Source organism: Sceloporus occidentalis, unplaced genomic scaffold (assembly GCF_023333645.1).
Source record: "Sceloporus occidentalis isolate IW3139 unplaced genomic scaffold, rSceOcc1.0.p SCAF_37, whole genome shotgun sequence".
NCBI classification, from domain to species: domain Eukaryota; kingdom Metazoa; phylum Chordata; class Lepidosauria; order Squamata; family Phrynosomatidae; genus Sceloporus; species Sceloporus occidentalis.
In genome coordinates, this window is record NW_028317017.1 from 638,515 (window position 1) to 656,987 (window position 18,473).

Below are 18,473 nucleotides of genomic sequence, written 5' to 3' on the forward strand. Positions count from 1 at the left end.
GGAGTTTAGACCCTTCAATTATGCTCCTTGGGTTAGCTCCCTTGTCCCCCTTCTTATTTGGTTTTGTAAAAAATTCAATAACATTTTGATTTATAAAAAAGTTACTTGGCCTTTGTGCTTTTATCATTATTTGGAATGTGTTATGTATGGAACCCATCAATGCTCTCCTTCCACACTGACAACCCTCTCCCTCCCCTCTGCTTGCAGCTGTAACCCTGAAATATCCCTCTGTTCAGGGCCATATTCTACACTCCCCTCCCATTGTCCTTCACGTTGTCTCTAGCTGTATAAGAAGACCCCCCCGTGCCCTCTGACCAACAGACATCATGCTCCTTCTTCGTAGATTGCCTGGCCGTCACTTTCCCCCTGGGCTGCAGAGCTTTCACTCAGTTGTGGGTGAAACCCCTGCAGTGGTCAATGTATCCTCAGAAGTAAACCCTTTACCCTATGAACAACTACCTGGCAACTGGAGGAGAGGCTGGCATTCACTGTACCGCTTCTGGAGGAAAGATGGATTCCATAACATCCATCATCACATGATGGAGAATTATCGACACTTTGGACCCATATACAGGTAGGAGGGGAAATGTTTTTGGGAGAGAGGATACATGTTTTGCAATGATGTTTAGAACATTGGCAGGACGAGAGACCCTCTAATTTAGGGACAGGCAATAGTTTGCCATCCAACTATTAATAACCTAATGGTCCTATTATTCTCATTAAGCATCCTAGGAAATATGTGCTTAAGGCTAACCAAGCAGAGTAATAATTGCATTTCCCCAATAGCTAAGTGCTAATAGTTAAGTGTCTAAATATAATAATTTGATAAGCAGAAAAAGTCAGTTTGCTGCCCAGTTGATAAGACCACTTGAACTTTGCATCAGACTCACTTTTTATATGCACCCAATGTTTACTGTAGGTGGCAGGATAATGATGTCCACAGATGTTCTGTATACTAGAAACAAATAATCTTCACCAAGTAAAAGTAAATCATAACAATTTATAACAATTTCCTCCAGCTAGGCATCCCAAGTATTTTATGTTAATACCCACTACCACATAACATGGACTTTTGAAATTAAACAGGTCTTGAAGTATGAGCAACAGGGCTGTAATGGATTTCATTTGACTTGATTCACTGACTCATCTAAACCTTGATTGATTTTAACATCTTACTAAAATGATATTCCCAAGGGTTGAACCTAGACTGCTAAAAAGGCTACCATAAAAGCTAATAGAAACATCAGTGTCTAAGTGATTTTAATGGGGTCTGTCAAAATAGTGCATGTTAAAATTATAAATTTTAGTTAGAATTTCTAGAAAATCAAAATAAAAACTGTACCCTTAAACTGTAAAAAAAACACTTAGCACATACACGTTAACAAACACAATTTACTCTTTTATTGCGGGGCGAATTTGTATATGTGTCATCATTACAATGATGGAACACATAATATTGTAGTATGTAGTGCATATCATTTCATTAATCTTATTAAGATAATTACTAACAATAATGGAGATAATTAACAATACATTAATAAATGACTTGATTTAATTTATTTCAAAAAGTAAAAAAAAGTTGCCACGCTTGCCAGGCTTGTTTTGTTAACCATTTTTTTTACTCAGTCTCATAATTGTTTTCTATGAGCCAGCATTGCTAGAAAACTAAAATTTTAAATAACCACAATCACAAACTTTTTATTGTACATTTTGTTACAAATTTCACCAATAAAAATGACAGGGTGCGCTGATCCTATAAGGGCGAAAAGTTTAAAAAAAATCTGAGACAGTAAAAAGTGTCTTAAAAATAACCCTTTCAATACTGCCACTTTTTTTAGAAACAGTTATTAATATATTAATAATCAATATTGTTAATATTAGTAATTATTAAATTATTTATATTTTGACACACAATTAGCACCCACATATGTGTGCAAAACATATATTACATAGGGTTTTAAATTTGTATGTTAAAGTTTTATTGACATGTTTTTATAGCTAATTTTAGCTTAAATGAACCTAATTATTCAATAACTTGGATCTCAGTTGGCAGCCTGCGGGTTTGCTGTTATCTACTTAGATAAGCGGTTATTTTAAATTGAAAATAGTGTTCTTTGTGAAGAAATGCAAAGCAACATGCACTAAATGTGTATGTGTAGTTAAACAGTTAGTGCATGTTACTTATGTGCTCTGGAAGATGGATTGCTTTGTAACAATTTAGCAATTATTCCTTTTTTTTCAGCAAGAGTGTAGAAATGGGCCAAAGAATCTGGTCCATTATTTCAAGCATTTTTGGGATTGTGGTAGAGGACTGCATCGGGATTGGGATCAAATCCCCATCAACACATTCTGTGTGTTGCGGGAGCGGGCGGTCACACAATATACCTACTGGTCCCGGTAAGGCTAGGTTTCCACTTGGGTTTTTGTCCTGCGTTTTTTTTCTTGATGGAGTTTTTTCTGGCGTTTTAGCCTTTCTGTGGAAATTGCTTTTTTTGACCTTAGGCAGTTTTTCCAGCCTTTACAAGTTAGAAGTTTCACCCAGCTAAAAAAGGGATTAGGATAAATGGCAAGTATCTGCCCCCTGATGTCATCTACTCGGTAGAGTTCTACTTAAACGCCCCGGCGGACCCTTTTGTCACTTTTCTGTGGTTTGTAAGGCCTGCTTTATTCTGAATGTCTGCTCCTCTAGGAAGATTGGCCCCAAATGATGGTGCAACTTGTTTGCTGTTGCTTTTGGCACGCAGGATCCAGTTGATGCGTCGCGTATGTTTGTTTGTAATGGCATGTTTGTTCCAAATGGTGTAGAATTCAATATGAACTTTGTTTTGTGTGAAACTGTTTGTTTCCAGCCTATTTCTCGTAGGACACACAGATACTGGGTCCATCCTCTGCATTGTAACTGTGGAAAAAACGCCATAAAAAACGCCAAGGCAATAAACCCACATGGCTTTTTCATGGCGTTTTTGCTCTCCCATTGACTTCTATTGGAGAAAAACGCCAAGATTTCCTTGCAAAAAACGCCAGAGTGTCAACATGCTGCGATTTAGAAAAACTGCCACAGAGCCCAAAAAAGCAGAAAAACGCCAAAGAGGACTGAAAAAAAGCCAAACAAAAAAACGCCAAGTGGATATGGCATTCTGCGTTTTCCTATTGAAGAACAGCTTACATCTGGCTGCAGCGTTTTTTCACTAAAAAAACGCCAGGTGGCGCTATTGGCGTTTTTATGGGCGTTTTTAGCAAAAAAAAACCTAGTGGAAACCTAGCCTAATCCTGTACACTCCTGCAAGGCTGCAGCGGTTTTTCTTTTGCTTCGTCACATTCAATTTCAGAGGCGGCCCTAGCTTAACTTTTATATTCAGCCTCGTTTTCATAGAGATGGGAGAGAGAAGAAGCGGGAGTGAGTGACTCATGCATGCAGCGCTGAGCTGAAGACAGGTTGATGTTAGACACCCAGCCCATTTGTGAGCAGGCCCATTTCAGGCAGATTTTTGTAAATCCCAATTATCTGTAAATAAATGTATTGGCATAGAAGCTTGCGGGAGCAGGCGGGATTGGACACACATGTTGCGAGAGCGGGCGGGATTGGACACACATGTAGCGGGAGCGAGCGGGATTGGACACACATGTTGCAGGAGCAGGCGGGATTGGACACACATGTTGCTGGAGTAGGCGGGATTAGACAGACATGTTGCGGGAGCGAGCAGGAGTGGAACACACACACACTGCGGGAGCGGGCGGTAATGGTCAGAAATTCAGCGGAGCTCTAGATTTTGAAGTTATATAAGAATACGAGATTTGGAAAGAAATTAGCTGAGATTTGGAAAGAAATTAGAATAATAATAATAATAAAAATGTCCGATGCTTGATCTTTAACAGCAGGTAAAAGTGTCTCTACTCTACTGTATTAAGTTTCATGTATAGTGTATTTGGGGGGCTATCTGAAGATTTTTATATTGAGTTCATATGGTAAAGTTCTTTTAAGGCTAGTATAGGGCTAATGCCTAGCAACACCCTGAGGACACATAAGGTATGCTCCTTTAACCTATGATGTTAACCACAGTTGTTTTTCATACAACAATTAGTAGGGGGAATTAGAGATAAATAAAAAATGTGAGGTGTAATTAGCCGCAAAGACCAGGCAAACATTGTGAAAAAAGGCTTTGGGAAGACTGGGTAATAGTGATGTGTAACATACAGTAAGAAGAATATTGTTAAAAGGTAAACAACAACAAAGAATTCCGTTTATCAACTCTATAAACCCTTGTCAAGAAGATTAGAAATTGTTCATTAGTTCAGTAAAAAATGTCTTCACCTTCCGTTGAAAATGTTTCTTTTGTACCTTTCCCTACACTTTCCTATGCTGCAATACCTCCCAGTCAGACTATATGTATAGCGTCACACAAGGGCTGATTTATTTAATATTCCTACTCAGATTTTAGAAGAAACACTAATGACATAACTTAATGCTGTTTGTCTTGCAGCAACGCTCACTTGACTAATTAATCAGAGCTGAATTGAATTTAAGTTAACCTGACATACAGCAAGTTTAAAACTGAGTTGCATCACTTTGTTGGGGGGAGAGGTGGGCCGGTACCCAAATCTACCGTTAAAATATTTTGCTGAATACCGCAAAACGAAAATATTCAACTTGGCACTTTGTGAATACAGTTCATTGAGGACAGCATAGTGCATCACAGCTATGAATGGCTGCACAGTGTGATATATCAGCTCGTGCCATAGAGGTAAGTCGCAGTAGCCTTTGATGTGCTTGGCTGGATTAGGGGAGATACACTTTAGCAGTGTTGATTAACACTATTACTTACACAAAATAACATGTGACTCCACTTGCTTAATAGAGACATATCAGTAATAGCTGTATTGCTGTGAGAACTGAGGACCTGTCATGAAATATCTTGATTCAAGTTGTTTTTCCTATACTTTTAAATCCCAACTGCATCCAGTTACCAGTAGTTTTAACTAAACAAAACAGCAAACCAGGAAGAGGTCGGATCACGTTGGCAAATTATATGGTTTATGCACGGAGAAGCAAATGTCAGCATACATCTATTATAAAAATGTTAAACCTAATACCATCATGATACTATGCACAGTCAACAATAACTGTAAATGTTAGGTGTGCAACTTATGCATAGTCATAGATGACTATTTATATTACATACATTAGGGAATAGCTTCTTCACGTATTATATGCATTGAAAGATAACATTTTGAAATCATCCATTACTGGTGAAGAGGCCTAGCTTTATGTATCAGGGGGAAATTTCACTGCTGAGCGTTTAAATTCTCTATGGAGTGGTGAGATTGTCTGCAGGACAACACTGGGGGGCACAAGCTTATCCATGCCTGGAACACAACATTATTGAACTTTTAAGACCATATTCCATCAATAAGCTAGTCCCTGAGGACAAGATCTCTGGTTAAGGCTCTTATGAGGTTAAACATTTTGCCCATAGGCAGTCTCATTCTTAGATGATATAGTGGCAGAGCTCTATACCGCCAAATATCTTGTTGACATTGTAATATTGTAAACGGTAAAATAAACTACTGTGATCTTGTGGGTTATGTGATTTTAAAGTATTTAGTTCCTAGAAAGTAAACTTACCATATTGGTCTGTAATTCTATTGGTCTGTAATTCTAATGGGCGGTCTTGGGCTCTGTTGTTGGGCCTCATACGTATATAGATGGACAATACATGCCCATAACGTCAAATAAACTCACCCTAGCTTGTCAAAACAGCCCAAATTTCATGAAATGTTAATTTGACATATGTGCAACACACATAACATAAACATATCTGTACAGTGTATGTATGTGTGTACCGCTATGTATCAATAATTAAACATTTCTGTTTACTGTGACCATCAAAGCCAGGATAGACAATAACAATCCAGACAGGAAGTACCTGTTAGAATATTCTTTGTCTTGAATATCTAAGCTTCTCCAGTGATCAAACAGCAATCAAGACCACAGCTTCTATGTCTATTAATTAGGTTTATTCGATGACAAATTATCAATTCATACAATACCAATGCTGGAACAAATGGTGATAAAAAGGTATTGTAGGCTAAGTATCTTGGTGAGATGAAGATGAGAGCGTGGAAAGAGACCTTGTCCTTGTAGTCATGCCAATTTATAGCCCTTTACATTTGGTAAGGGTATACGTAAAGGAATCCTAGCGGAACAGTCATATGATACACCGGCATTCAACAGAAGACCCTCTAAACTACGTCACTTAATTGATACCATATGTTCCTAGCACTCAAGTTGCATTCAGGCCTAAAATGTGCAGAACAAAATAAAAGTATAAAAATGATTTCTTACAGTACCTATGGAACAAACGACTTGAGGAATTGGGAGAGGGATTTTATTCTCATACGTGTTGCTCTAACCATAGAGTTCAGCTAGTTTTTTGAAGGTGAAATGGGCTGCTCAGGATGTCTGGGCCCTGGTCACTTTTGCCATTTGGTCTGTGTTACAGGCAGCCCAGGAGAGATGTGTATTACAGATATAAACTGTGTAAAGCGAATAATTAATTTATAACATTTATGAGGAAGAATATAATGGGGGTTATGTATAAAGTATTCTAGTGCAATATGCATATATCCATAACAACCAATGGAGCCTTTCTGATTATTGGACATTTCCGTGCATATGCTATGGTGATTAAACCATTTTTGTACCTTTTCACGACAAAAAAACATGTTTTGTATGCAACCTCCACTGAGATTTCTTACATTTCATACTGTGTATTGGATACAATTTTAAATGTCACATTTATATAAAGGCATGAAAATTAGGATTGGGGTTTATGTGCAGTTGCAAGATCAGTCCTGGTGAATGAAACCACCCATAGGGTGTCTATACATAATTAGATATGATACATTCCAGAGAAGGTAACATCAAATGATTAGTTAGCTCCATGTGAGATGCAGAGAGCAGTCTATGCACGGATTTACTAAAACATACTGGTGAACGGGAAAGCACTTTCCCATATCCTGCATTTAAATCCACAGTATATAAACCTATATAATGGTGTTTACAGTGAAAATAAACAATACATGAATTAAAAGCTCACTTAATGTGTACCGTGTGAGCAGCTATCTTAACCTGTGGCATGATTATTCATCTTCATTAAGTTATCACCAGTGGTGTTCACAGATATTATTCTGGTAAGAGGATGAGGTAAAATATTAGCCCTGTCCAAGGGGTGGGGTATGCGTGGAATAGGATGCCAGCATCTGCACACATTTCTTGTGGGGTGATTGCCCCATTTTGTTGACGCTGTTGTTATCATTCACTTCTCGGTAAGTTACTTAGGTTGCTGTTGTTAGGGTCATAAATAAAAACTGTATTGGATCCAGAGCCGTTTCTGTTTAATTTATAAGGATATTTCTTTGAACTAGATTTCTGTGTTTTTGTTGGTCAACAAAGCTGAGAACTGGAAATATTTTATTTAGCTAGGTTTCATCTCACTTTTATAATACTATTATGTTACTATACTAGTGGTAAGGTACGGTGCTCAGTTTTACTCTATGTACCATTATTTTGTAGCCTATGCTGCCTATGGTGCATGCATATGTTCTAACACATGAATAGCATTACTTTGATAGTTTTGTCGTTCTTTTCACAGGGAAACCTTGGGCACATATGACAGTGTGTATATCCAGCTTCCAGAGGATGCTGCTACTTTATTCCAGGTGGAAGGCTCTCACCCGGAGCGCCTCAGAGTCCAGCCATGGTTTGAATATCGCGATTTTCGTAACAAGCGATATGGAGTTCTACTTAAGTGAGTATAAAAAGACAATTACATCACTCCTAAGTTGTTCCTCTAGAAAGTCAGAATATTTTCTGGGTATTAGTTTATTTTGAAGTTTTAAGGTACGGTGGAAGCAGGCTGCTTCAGGGCAAAGGCGGCACAGGCAGACTGCTTCAGGGGCAGAGGAGGCACAGGCAGGCTGCTTCTGGGGGCAAAAGTGGCACAGGCAGGCTTTTTCAGGGGCAGAGGCCTACCACGTAAATGTCTGGCTTAGTATATAGTGATGGGGGTTATGCTGCACTACCGTCAATATCTCCATCAGTGTATGGTGATTGGGGTTATGCTGTACCGTCATCAATGTATGGCTGAGTATATATTCTTTAAACTTATTTAATTTATTTACAAGTTAATAATTGATTTTTTTCAGTTGACATACAGTTTACAAATTTGTGAAATAAATATTCTTGCCAACATATTCTATGGTGCCAAACACTCTAGGTACACCCCTGAGCATACTACATTTGCACTATTCAGTCATATAACAAAAATACTCTTGCCACTGCAATGAAGAACATAAAAGGAGCATAGTGAAGATTCAGTCACAGGGCAAATATGGGCTAAAGTCTTTGTCACAAAGAGCCACAATGGCTACATGTGAAATTACTAGTAAAATACAGACAAAACACTGCTTTAGGTAGTGGCTGTAAATGTTCAAATCAGATGAGGCCTCCCTACTTTACACACTACAGACATTTTAGAGAAAATTGTGGGATCTAAACCAGATGGGGTGTTCTGTTCTAATTCTTTGAGTCTGCTCTACAGAGCTTGTGATCATTTTTTTGCGTAGACTATTCAATCTTCAGTCTCCCCTCATTTGCCTGCCTGTCAGCCAGTTGGCAGAAAGAACAGCTCTCGACTCCAGAAGATGCTTGAGCATTCGCCAGCTGCCCCTTTTACCACATGGAAAAGACAACCCTGTGAGAACGGTTTACTGGAAGTTTTTAACAGGCATTGTCTGTCTCTCCACAAAGCTATGGACAACTCCCATGAACTTTTGTTGCCCTTTTGGCTGAACCTCATTGGAGTTGCAGTCCACACCAGTTGGAATAACAGAGCCAACAGTTACAAAAACATCTAGTGACATGTCCATGACCACGAACACAATCTATGGTTTTCCTATTCTTTTGAATAATCAAGAAAGGTGTTTATTTAAAAGAACTAGTCACAATTTTAATAATGTTGTTGTTTAAGCCTGCATTAAACTTATAATAACGACAACTTGTTTTGGTTATATTTTAAATGGTATGTTATATCAGTTCTGTTGGCCATATTACTAGCTGGAGAGCAATGAAAGAAAATTAAAGCATCCTATTAATGCTAACCACAGTAAAGAAACTTTATGGGATAAAAAGTTCTTATACTCGTAAATGATATTAATATAGAAAAGAAAAATGAATACAAATCTGTGACATGCCTTTCTATTTGCACATCTGCCAATTTGTGGTTTAGATGAGGGTAATTAGCAGATCCGCCCAATTTCCAAAAGAAGGTATATTCCTTCCAAAATCTCCCAGTTTTACTGCATAGCTGACATTCTCCGTCTCTGTTAGTATATTGAGTTTGGCCTGATATTATCTCAGTTGGGTCCAATGTTGTACAATTTCCACGTCCAACACATAGGGCCTAAGTTTTGATTACTCAAACTTCGCTTTTCTCGCATTCCACCGTTCCCTATAGAATGACCTCATTTAACTAATCAGATCTGCATTCTTCAATATAATGCAAGTTTTGTTACTGAGGCAGTACGTCAAAGTGTCACACACTTATCTATATCTTTCTTGAATGCATTATAACTTTGCCAGGCACAAGACACCCCTTAATTGAAAAAGTGTTATTTAACTAAAAGACCCTTTCGTGCATTCACATGCTTTACTTCTAAGAAGCAACATAAGCATATTCATTAAGCAGAATACACGTCAATAATTATAAATGTTTTGGGTTTTTTTTTTAAACCAAAACGATGGCTAATAAGGTTTTCCCAAGTGGAAATGTTCTCTATATATCCATCTAGATGTGTAAACATTATTTCATAGACAAACAGAAAAAAAATGTTTAAGCTGTGGTTGCTATGGAGAGGAGGTTAGAAGGGGTAATGGGTACAAGATGTGCATAGTATCTTATTACAGAACATGACCCCTGGATGAAATGGTACGTGATAACAATATTCTGGACTAATGGTAAATATATTATTTAAACCCGGGGCAAACTGCGGATATAGTAAAAACTTTCTCTCTTTTCAGGAGCGGGGAGGAGTGGCGCACTCATCGACTGACTCTGAATCGTGAGGTTCTATCTGTTCCAGGCATGAATCGTTTTCTGCCCTTGCTGGACAGTGTTGGACAGGACTTTGTCAGCAGGGCTTTCACTCAGGTGGAGAGGAGTGGTCGCGGGAGATGGACAGCTGACCTGACCAATGAGCTCTTTCGATTTGCTCTGGAATGTAAGGCTAAGGAAGGGATAGCTGTAATGAATGTGTACAAGTCGGTGCTGTACTCAATGCTTTTTGTGTTGCAGACACATGCTTATGAGGGAGCCCATGTAACAGTGGGTTAGCAGTCAAACACCTTGTGCCCTCATCTGCATTGCTACATTGGAAATTTTACATTTAACATATTTGAAGTGAGAGCATATGTGTTTTTAGACGTACCCATATTGACATAAGTGGCCAATGATACAGTAGAAGGCTAATGTCATATTTTTGTCACCATGTGCATATTGAACCCTGCATGTAAACATTCAGAAAACCTGCTGTGAGAATATGCTGAGTTAATATTGTAACGGGTTCACCAAGAAAGCTGTAGTAACTCCCAGAGATCACCCACATGTATCCTCCTGTTGTCCCCAGAATAACTTCCAGCACCAGCCAGCATGCACACCTTGGAACCCTGCTATGTGTACCCAATAAGTAGACACAACTACCTTGAATTGAGTACAGCAGGAATGAACAGTTTATTAACATAAATCAGCATTGATAAACAGGTACATGTAGACAATCCCCTTTAGCTACTGAATCTCCCCCTGGCAGCAATCCTGTTAATGGAATTAGTTTACACAATGGAGTTCCTGCCTGTTTGGCAGCCATGCTGGAGCTATCTTTGAGTACCTTGGGGCCCTGTATGACAGGTCATTCTGTCACAAATATGATTTCAGCACTATCCAAATTATGTAGATATTTCTTTCATGGCACGCTCAGTCCACAAAGCAACCTGGTCCAGACAGTTAGTGTGTGTGTGGGATACGGATTCCACTGTTTAAATGATACCGGTATTATATAGTTTGTTGTAGCCCCAGTGGATATTGATCAACAGGGCCCACCATAGTGTTTCTAGTCTATGTTTACAGTGCCTCACTCCTGCATGTACGTGCAATTATGGGAAAGAACATCATAGCAGTCCCCCATACCCGCTCAGCTGCCTAGTCTTCCTATATGGTAGGGCTTGCCTTGGTTTTTAAACATAGTAGTAGGAAGTAAGCATTTAGATGAATGGCCATGTGTTCTGTTGATGTCAAGTTTATTTTTGGTATGTATTTCTGTGTGTTATATAACATTATAGTAATGTATCCCCACAGCGGTTTGCTATGTGCTGTATGGTCAACGACTTGGTCTCCTGCAGGACTACATTGACCCTGAATCTCAGCGATTTATAGACTCGGTGACTCTCATGTTTCACACCACCTCTCCGATGCTGTACTTGCCCCCAAGACTCCTGAGGAGCATCAACTCCTCTATATGGACAGATCACGTAAGCGCATGGGATGCCATCTTCAGCCACGGTGAGTTTATATAGGCACTCAGCTATGTCCTTGTTTTTATCATATCTGTTGTCAACAATTTGCCCTAGACTTTTTATGCAGTCCATGGGCTATGGCCAACTCATACAAAGAAAAAAAAACATAATTAAGCTTATAAAGGCCCTACTCATAATGTGTAAAGTCATATGGAAGTAGTCAACCGAGTATAGTCTAAGGAAGCAGTAAGAAGTCTGAATATACTCAGATTATATTAGAACAGATTTAAACACTGTCTATGTATAGACTGTGCAGTGGTCTAGATATTTTCCACATGGTAAAAACAGTCCTCCACGAGAAAGAAATTAAGCTCATCAGATATGTTGATGAAACAACATACATGTAGTAGGAAAGAATGTGGAAAAGTGATCTACCCAATACATATTTGTGTTTTAGGCCAAGCTATAAGAAGTAAAGTGGAACTTTAAAAAAAATAGACATTTCTAAACGTTAAAAAGACACAAGGATGTATGAAGATGTGTCTCTATTTGCACTGCAAAAAATATTACTCTGATGGATATGAAAATCAATACTTCTAGCAGCCAAAATGTGAATACTGATGTTTTAGCCCACATTGTTTGCATGCTGTCTGTGGAGAACATTATGTGTCTTTAAATCATGGATCTCTTCTCTCCCTAGCCGATCGGTGCATACAGGGAATATACGGCTCTCTGAGAAAGCGCTCAAGTGATGTATATGCTGGGGTCTTGCACAGTCTTCTCATGCAGGAACAGTTACCTCTGGAGGATATTAAGGCCAGTGTGACAGAGCTAATGGCTGGCGGTGTAGACACTGTGAGTCGCTTTTACATAGCAGGGTTCCTGTGGGATGTAGAGCTTCAGTTAGCATTTTTTACAACCTGCTGCTATTACCGGTATTTGTCCTTTAAGCAGAATGATAAATGCACAAAAAACAGTTTTATGCATTCTGAAAAAAAAACCTTTGTATGGGTTATGGTAGTAATTATATTTTATTTCAGTTGTAACAATATATATATCATCATGTTATGCATTTATCCTAATTTTTGCATGTAAATGATCCGAACGTACATTGCTTTTGCAAACCACCTGTTGTAGTAAAAATACTGATGCTGTTTTTATAAATGTACTAATGATCTGCACAGGATCTTTAAATTCCCACTCATTTTGTCCATCCTTGACTAAAAAGTCAACTTCCCTAGTCTCTCCTCAACTGCTTCCCCACACGTTTACTTCCACATACAGTTTATCCTAAACACCTCTGTAAGCTCTACTACACTGGGCCAGTCATCACACTAACTCACTATAGTTTATAGAAACAAATTTAGAAACGTAACCCTTAGGGTATATTTAACTATATATATCACACAATGAAATATGTTTGAGATAGCATTAAGATAAACAAAACATCTTTTGAATATATGTGTGTTGGTGCTGTGCAGGATCCTTTTCCATGGTACAACTTTCACTGTCTGCAATAATATTTATTATACCCCATATCATTGTATAGTATTGTGTCTGTTGGCTTTACTGTATTACTATAGATACCTGGTGACATTTGATAATCACAGGGGAATATCGTAATAATCATACGAATCCATAGTAACATTGTTCTTTATCTGCACAGACATCGATGACTTTACAGTGGGCTATGTATGAGCTGGCCCGTACCCCAGGTGTGCAAGAAAAGCTTAGGTCAGAGGTTTTTGAGGCGAGGAAGAATTCAGGGAATGATCTTGCAGCTTTGCTCCAGAACATTCCATTGGTGAAAGCTGCCATAAAGGAAACACTCCGGTAAAGTAAAGAGATATAATCATGTTACACCTGCCACACAATATTGCATGTCATTCAGAAAAGCATACCTCTTTCCCATCGTCCCTTCCTGCTAGTGACCCATCTGTATTTCAGACTGCATCCCGTGGCCATCACTCTGCAGCGATACACTCAGCGGGATACAGTGATCCAAAACTACATGATTCCACGAGGGGTAAGAATTAGGAAATGCTGGAATATGTAAAAGTAATTAACAGGCTCCACTGCATTCTTTTTTTACATTTGTCAATTCTCCCTACCCACCAGACACTGGTTCAAGTTGGACTTTATGCAATGGGTCGGAACCCAGACGTCTTCCCCTCTCCAGAGCGGTTCTTCCCTGAACGCTGGTTGGGACGTGTATCCACACATTTTAAGGGACTGGGCTTTGGTTTTGGGCCCCGACAGTGTTTAGGACGCAGGATTGCAGAGATGGAGATGCAGCTCTTCCTTGTTCATGTGAGTGAGCAAACAAGCATTGTCAACTAACCAGCAGAGGTTAAAAATGAGAGCAACAGAAGTGTATTATACAATGTTAGATTCCTTTGCTATAACTGTGGATGACTACTGTAGCTATAGTGCTTAACAAGCTTTGATGCAGTATTAATGAGATATAATACATATATTTCCCTGGCGCTAAATTAAAGCATTTAAAGTATTAATGTAGAGGGAAATGTTTGTGAACTGCTGTGATGGTCCAGGAAAAAAAGGAATCAAACCTCAAATCAAAAGGTTTTTTTTTTTAATTAAAACTCAGCTTCCCTGATACTGATAAATGTTGATATAAATAAAAAATATATAAAAAATCACACACTACCCCTTCCACAGAGCAGCGTGTGTACCTAACCCAGGACAACGTCGCCACCCTTACTACTGGGCATCAGGATATCATGTCACATCCCAGCTCTCCGCCTTTTTAAGGATGCATGGCCTGATCACCCAATGGGGCAATTGGTTATGAGCCTGCTGCCATAGTCCTAACTGTCCTAGGCCTAGGCCAGAATATGCCACTGCTTCCACACCATACCTGCATACTCTGGATAGAGCAATTGTAATTTTTTGTAAACAGTTTTTTCAAAACCGTAATGTTCCTGTTCAAGAAATTAAAGATGAGATGATAAGATTTTTTTTTGAGATTTAGAGGTATTTATGGAAAGTGGGATTTGTAGTTGGATGTATAGCTGAGTTGTGGACCAGGTAATGCCCCATTAAGAAAAGATCCGTAGTCAAGGCAATATATATATATGCCCCTGTGGCACTGTCATTTATGGCTGATTCAAAAACTTCAAATCGACCAGGTATAATCAAATTGAATATGAATTTTCATTTAATAAAATAATTCATCTTCAACAATTCATAGAGTTCCATAGATGATATGAGATTATTACTTACGATCAGAGGAAGGTAGATATGATTTATAGCCAAGAGGAATTGTAGGGGCAATAATCATTTCTATTTCATGATATTAGCATTTTATAACATTCATAAATAAGTGTGGAATGTTCTGGATAGCATTTAGTATGCTGGGAAGCAATTTCCCTTTGCATTCATCACCGTCTACAGTGTTTGCCTTCTCATAAACTGCTCATATAGTACTTCTAAGAGCTATAGCTAAGAAAAACTACTTCTCCACCTACTGGAAAAGGAAAAACATGTCAGTTCAAGCGTCATTGGTTTAGCTATAAAAAGAGATGTTAACATTTATGCTTGCAAAGACTCTCTTATATTACACAAGCTAACAATTTAGCTGTAGAAGTGCATTAAAGATGAGGCCCTAATTATTAAGTGATGTGCATTTGACTCATTCCTTTGAGCAGGGCCCTCCTCACCTGCTGATCAGAGTCAAATTGGAATGTTATATACTTTTTGTTATGTCTGGTCTACCCATTGTACAGCGCTACAGAATATGATGGCACTATATAAAACGATACCTAATAATAATAATACAGTTAACTACCATAAAAACGTGGAGGGCAGAGATACTAAGAATTAATAGATATTGCAGGAATACTTCAAGTATTTGAAGACATTTTTTCAGAATGCAGGGGTCAAGCAGACTTAAGGACATCAGCGAAGTGCAGAGGTTGGTGCATGGGCTGTACTGCACCCAGTAATATGAAGGTCATTGTGTGCATCTTCTGATAGGTGACGCTAGTAGTGTATTCTGATGTGGCTTAGGACAGCTGTTCCAGTTTTGTGACCCCTTTGTCACAAAACCAGGACAGATCACCGGATTGAGCATTCAGGCTCCTCAGACCGCCACTGCCCCATGGGCCGGTTGGGTTGTAACTTGCTCATACATACTGTCGTGGACTGTGACTACCAGGCAACACCTCCATAAGGAAATTACTTAGTGCCATGTGACTTTAAAAGACAGGAAACTTTAAAAAGCAGGCATATGAGGTCATGTTCTGATGCTAGATCTAGATAAATAGTGCATGGTATTTTATATTGCAGTAATATGATTTTACAAAGCCCACATGCACTGTAGGTACAGAATGTGATTTAGTGTTGGATGCAATGAAATGAGGGGAATCTACCATATAATCTCCAAGCATTTACCTTTTTCTTTCAGATTCTGGAAAATTTTAAGATAGAGACAAATCGCATGACTGAAGTGGGGACAACATTTAATCTCATTCTCTTCCCATCAAAGCCCATCCTTCTGACTCTACGACCTCTCAAGTAAATGTTTGGTGGGGCATATTGCAGTGCACTTCAACACCTGATGACTGCTGGTCTTATCTTAACTGTGATATAGAAGATACACCACTTTGAGAATACTTTGCCTAATCATGCCATGAATCTGAAGATAATTAAATGTAAGCACTACAAAAAAGACATTTGTGCCACCTGTGGTCAATGTGTGAATTTAGGAACAGGTTCCAAAACTTCGTGTCCAATAGAGGGATCTGTTGCAAGTAATATGGACAAAGTATGTTGTATGTTGAACGCATCATAAGCACTGTATGCTAATGCCATTTTAATACCAATAGTAAAAAGAAAATCAGATTATAAAATAAAAATACAAATCTTTAATCAATATGCTTTGCAATAAATTACAATAATTGTGTGCATAACTAAGTCATATTACATTATGAAAATACATGTCTCAGGGTATTTGTGGGAGCTTCAGTGCTGTTACCTGCTATGATGTTATTTCTACTTCATACATGGTTATAATCACTGTACATTCACATAAACGTGTTGTTCTTCACATTGAGATTTGTAATAATTGAAACTTCCTTCTGCTTTAAAAGCACTGAAAACCATTTTAAGACATGCTTCTGTCTGCAGAATCCATTGTGTCACATTAAAGGATCCAGTTTAGTGGGTCTCCTTGAAGATACGTCGGGTTCCTTCTGCAAAGACAATATAAATCACGACATCACTCATGCAATAATGTATATGTAGTCAAAGTGGCATTTCTTTATTTTTTAATGTGAAAGTGAAAGCAAGTTTTTTGGCTAACGTTCTGGTAAAATGATCAAAAGTGGTGGAAGTATGCAAGGGAGAAGAACATAGGCATATTCACTAAACTGTGTAACATACGAATTTACAGTGAGACTGTTTTATCCTACTATACATTTTTAAGGACCAAAAAATGTTGGGTCTGCATAAATCCTTACAGAAACCCACCAATCTTAACACCAATTCTTTCCCAATACTGGATGAGTTTATCAGGGCTGGCCCTTTGCTTTGTCAATGCAGTCAGATTATTTTTTTTTTTAACTCCCAGTAATGGGAATTATAAATACAAATGGCCATACACAAAATCCCCATAATCGTAGCTAGATTCTGTTTAATGATATAATGGGCTGGATTGTTTTTTGTGATCTGTGATACAATATAGTAACTTTGCAGAGTGCATCATGGCTACTTATTTCAGTTGCTTTCCTCTGCATATAACTTCTTCAAAATCCTCATAACAAAAATCCCACATTCCATACGAGTGGACATTTTAAAGGTAGTAATGAGGCAATAAGCAGGTGAGAGTAACTGGTTAGGTGAATAGGCAGAAGCAAGCATCACACTACACAAACAGTGATGGCAAATCCAGTATGTTTTTTTTTAGGTATGCATGATTCAGCATGGAATTCACTATAATTCAATTCACTTTAGCTTCACTGTTACAATGTTAAAATGAGAAGCGCCTGGCTCAGAATGTATGACATCAGAGAGCAATCTGCAAGTAGTTAACAGCTCAGTACAAAAGCATGCGCAGCTACACAATCAGAAAGAGGTGGGCTGCATAGTATTGGACCAAATTTACAAAGCACAAACACACTGTTGTGTCCTATTTTATGAATTAAAATTCCATAACCTCTCTCTCTTTCCAAAGCTGTTATATGTGATTTTCTGAAGACAAGCAAAATGTGTACTCTATGTAGATTTACATGTACAAGTAAAGCATATTCTAAAATGTTTTACAGCTGCTTGTGTTTACAGCTATTATATTTGTCATTCTGCTTAGAGGAATGATTTTATACTGCTATGTAGTAACTAACAGAGCTGAAGCAGGCCTATCGTCGTCCATATCTCCCTGGGAACAGCTTAACATCAGCAACTAAACACACTGGAATGCTGCTGGCACATCCTCTGTTTCCTAATTAATAGCTGGTTTGTATGAGCACATCTGTGATTTTCTACAATCAATGATATTTTTATTTAATGTTACACAAGAGAATCTCATTGTAGCAGCCTGGGGCTCTTGCGGTTACTTGTGTTATGCCAGGCAACTGTATAATATATACTAGACCCCTGCATACTACAGGGGTCTATGAAGACCGCAACATTATTTAATTTCATGGTATGTCCAGCAAATACAAAATCTAATAAAAACAGATAATGCTCCACACTATGTAACATACTGTGCAAATCAAACACTAATATATGTGCTTTTGCCCATTACATTTATAAAGTGCCATTCTAGGGCAACGTTCTAAATATAGAATGGTCACCATAGAAACCAATCCAAAGTTCAAGCTGTTTCTTCCACATTTAGCACTTTGCTCCTCATTAAAATATGCTAACTTTATATTTTATAGGAATATAC

The 18,473-nt window shown here is 38.3% G+C and overlaps 1 protein-coding gene across 1 annotated transcript; it reads left to right on the forward strand.

Annotated features, from left to right (window-relative positions):
• The first annotated feature begins 374 nt into the window (after positions 1 to 374).
• Positions 375 to 16,106, forward strand: LOC149297670 (cholesterol side-chain cleavage enzyme, mitochondrial-like). The gene is made up of 9 exons (XM_089488275.1): positions 375 to 574; positions 7,653 to 7,808; positions 10,079 to 10,278; positions 11,409 to 11,612; positions 12,267 to 12,421; positions 13,233 to 13,399; positions 13,514 to 13,592; positions 13,685 to 13,876; positions 15,993 to 16,106. The coding sequence occupies exons 1-9, from the start codon at positions 537 to 539 to the stop codon at positions 16,104 to 16,106; spliced, it is 1,305 nt and encodes a 434-aa protein (XP_089344401.1). The 5' UTR covers positions 375 to 536.
• Positions 16,107 to 18,473: the final 2,367 nt, after the last annotated feature.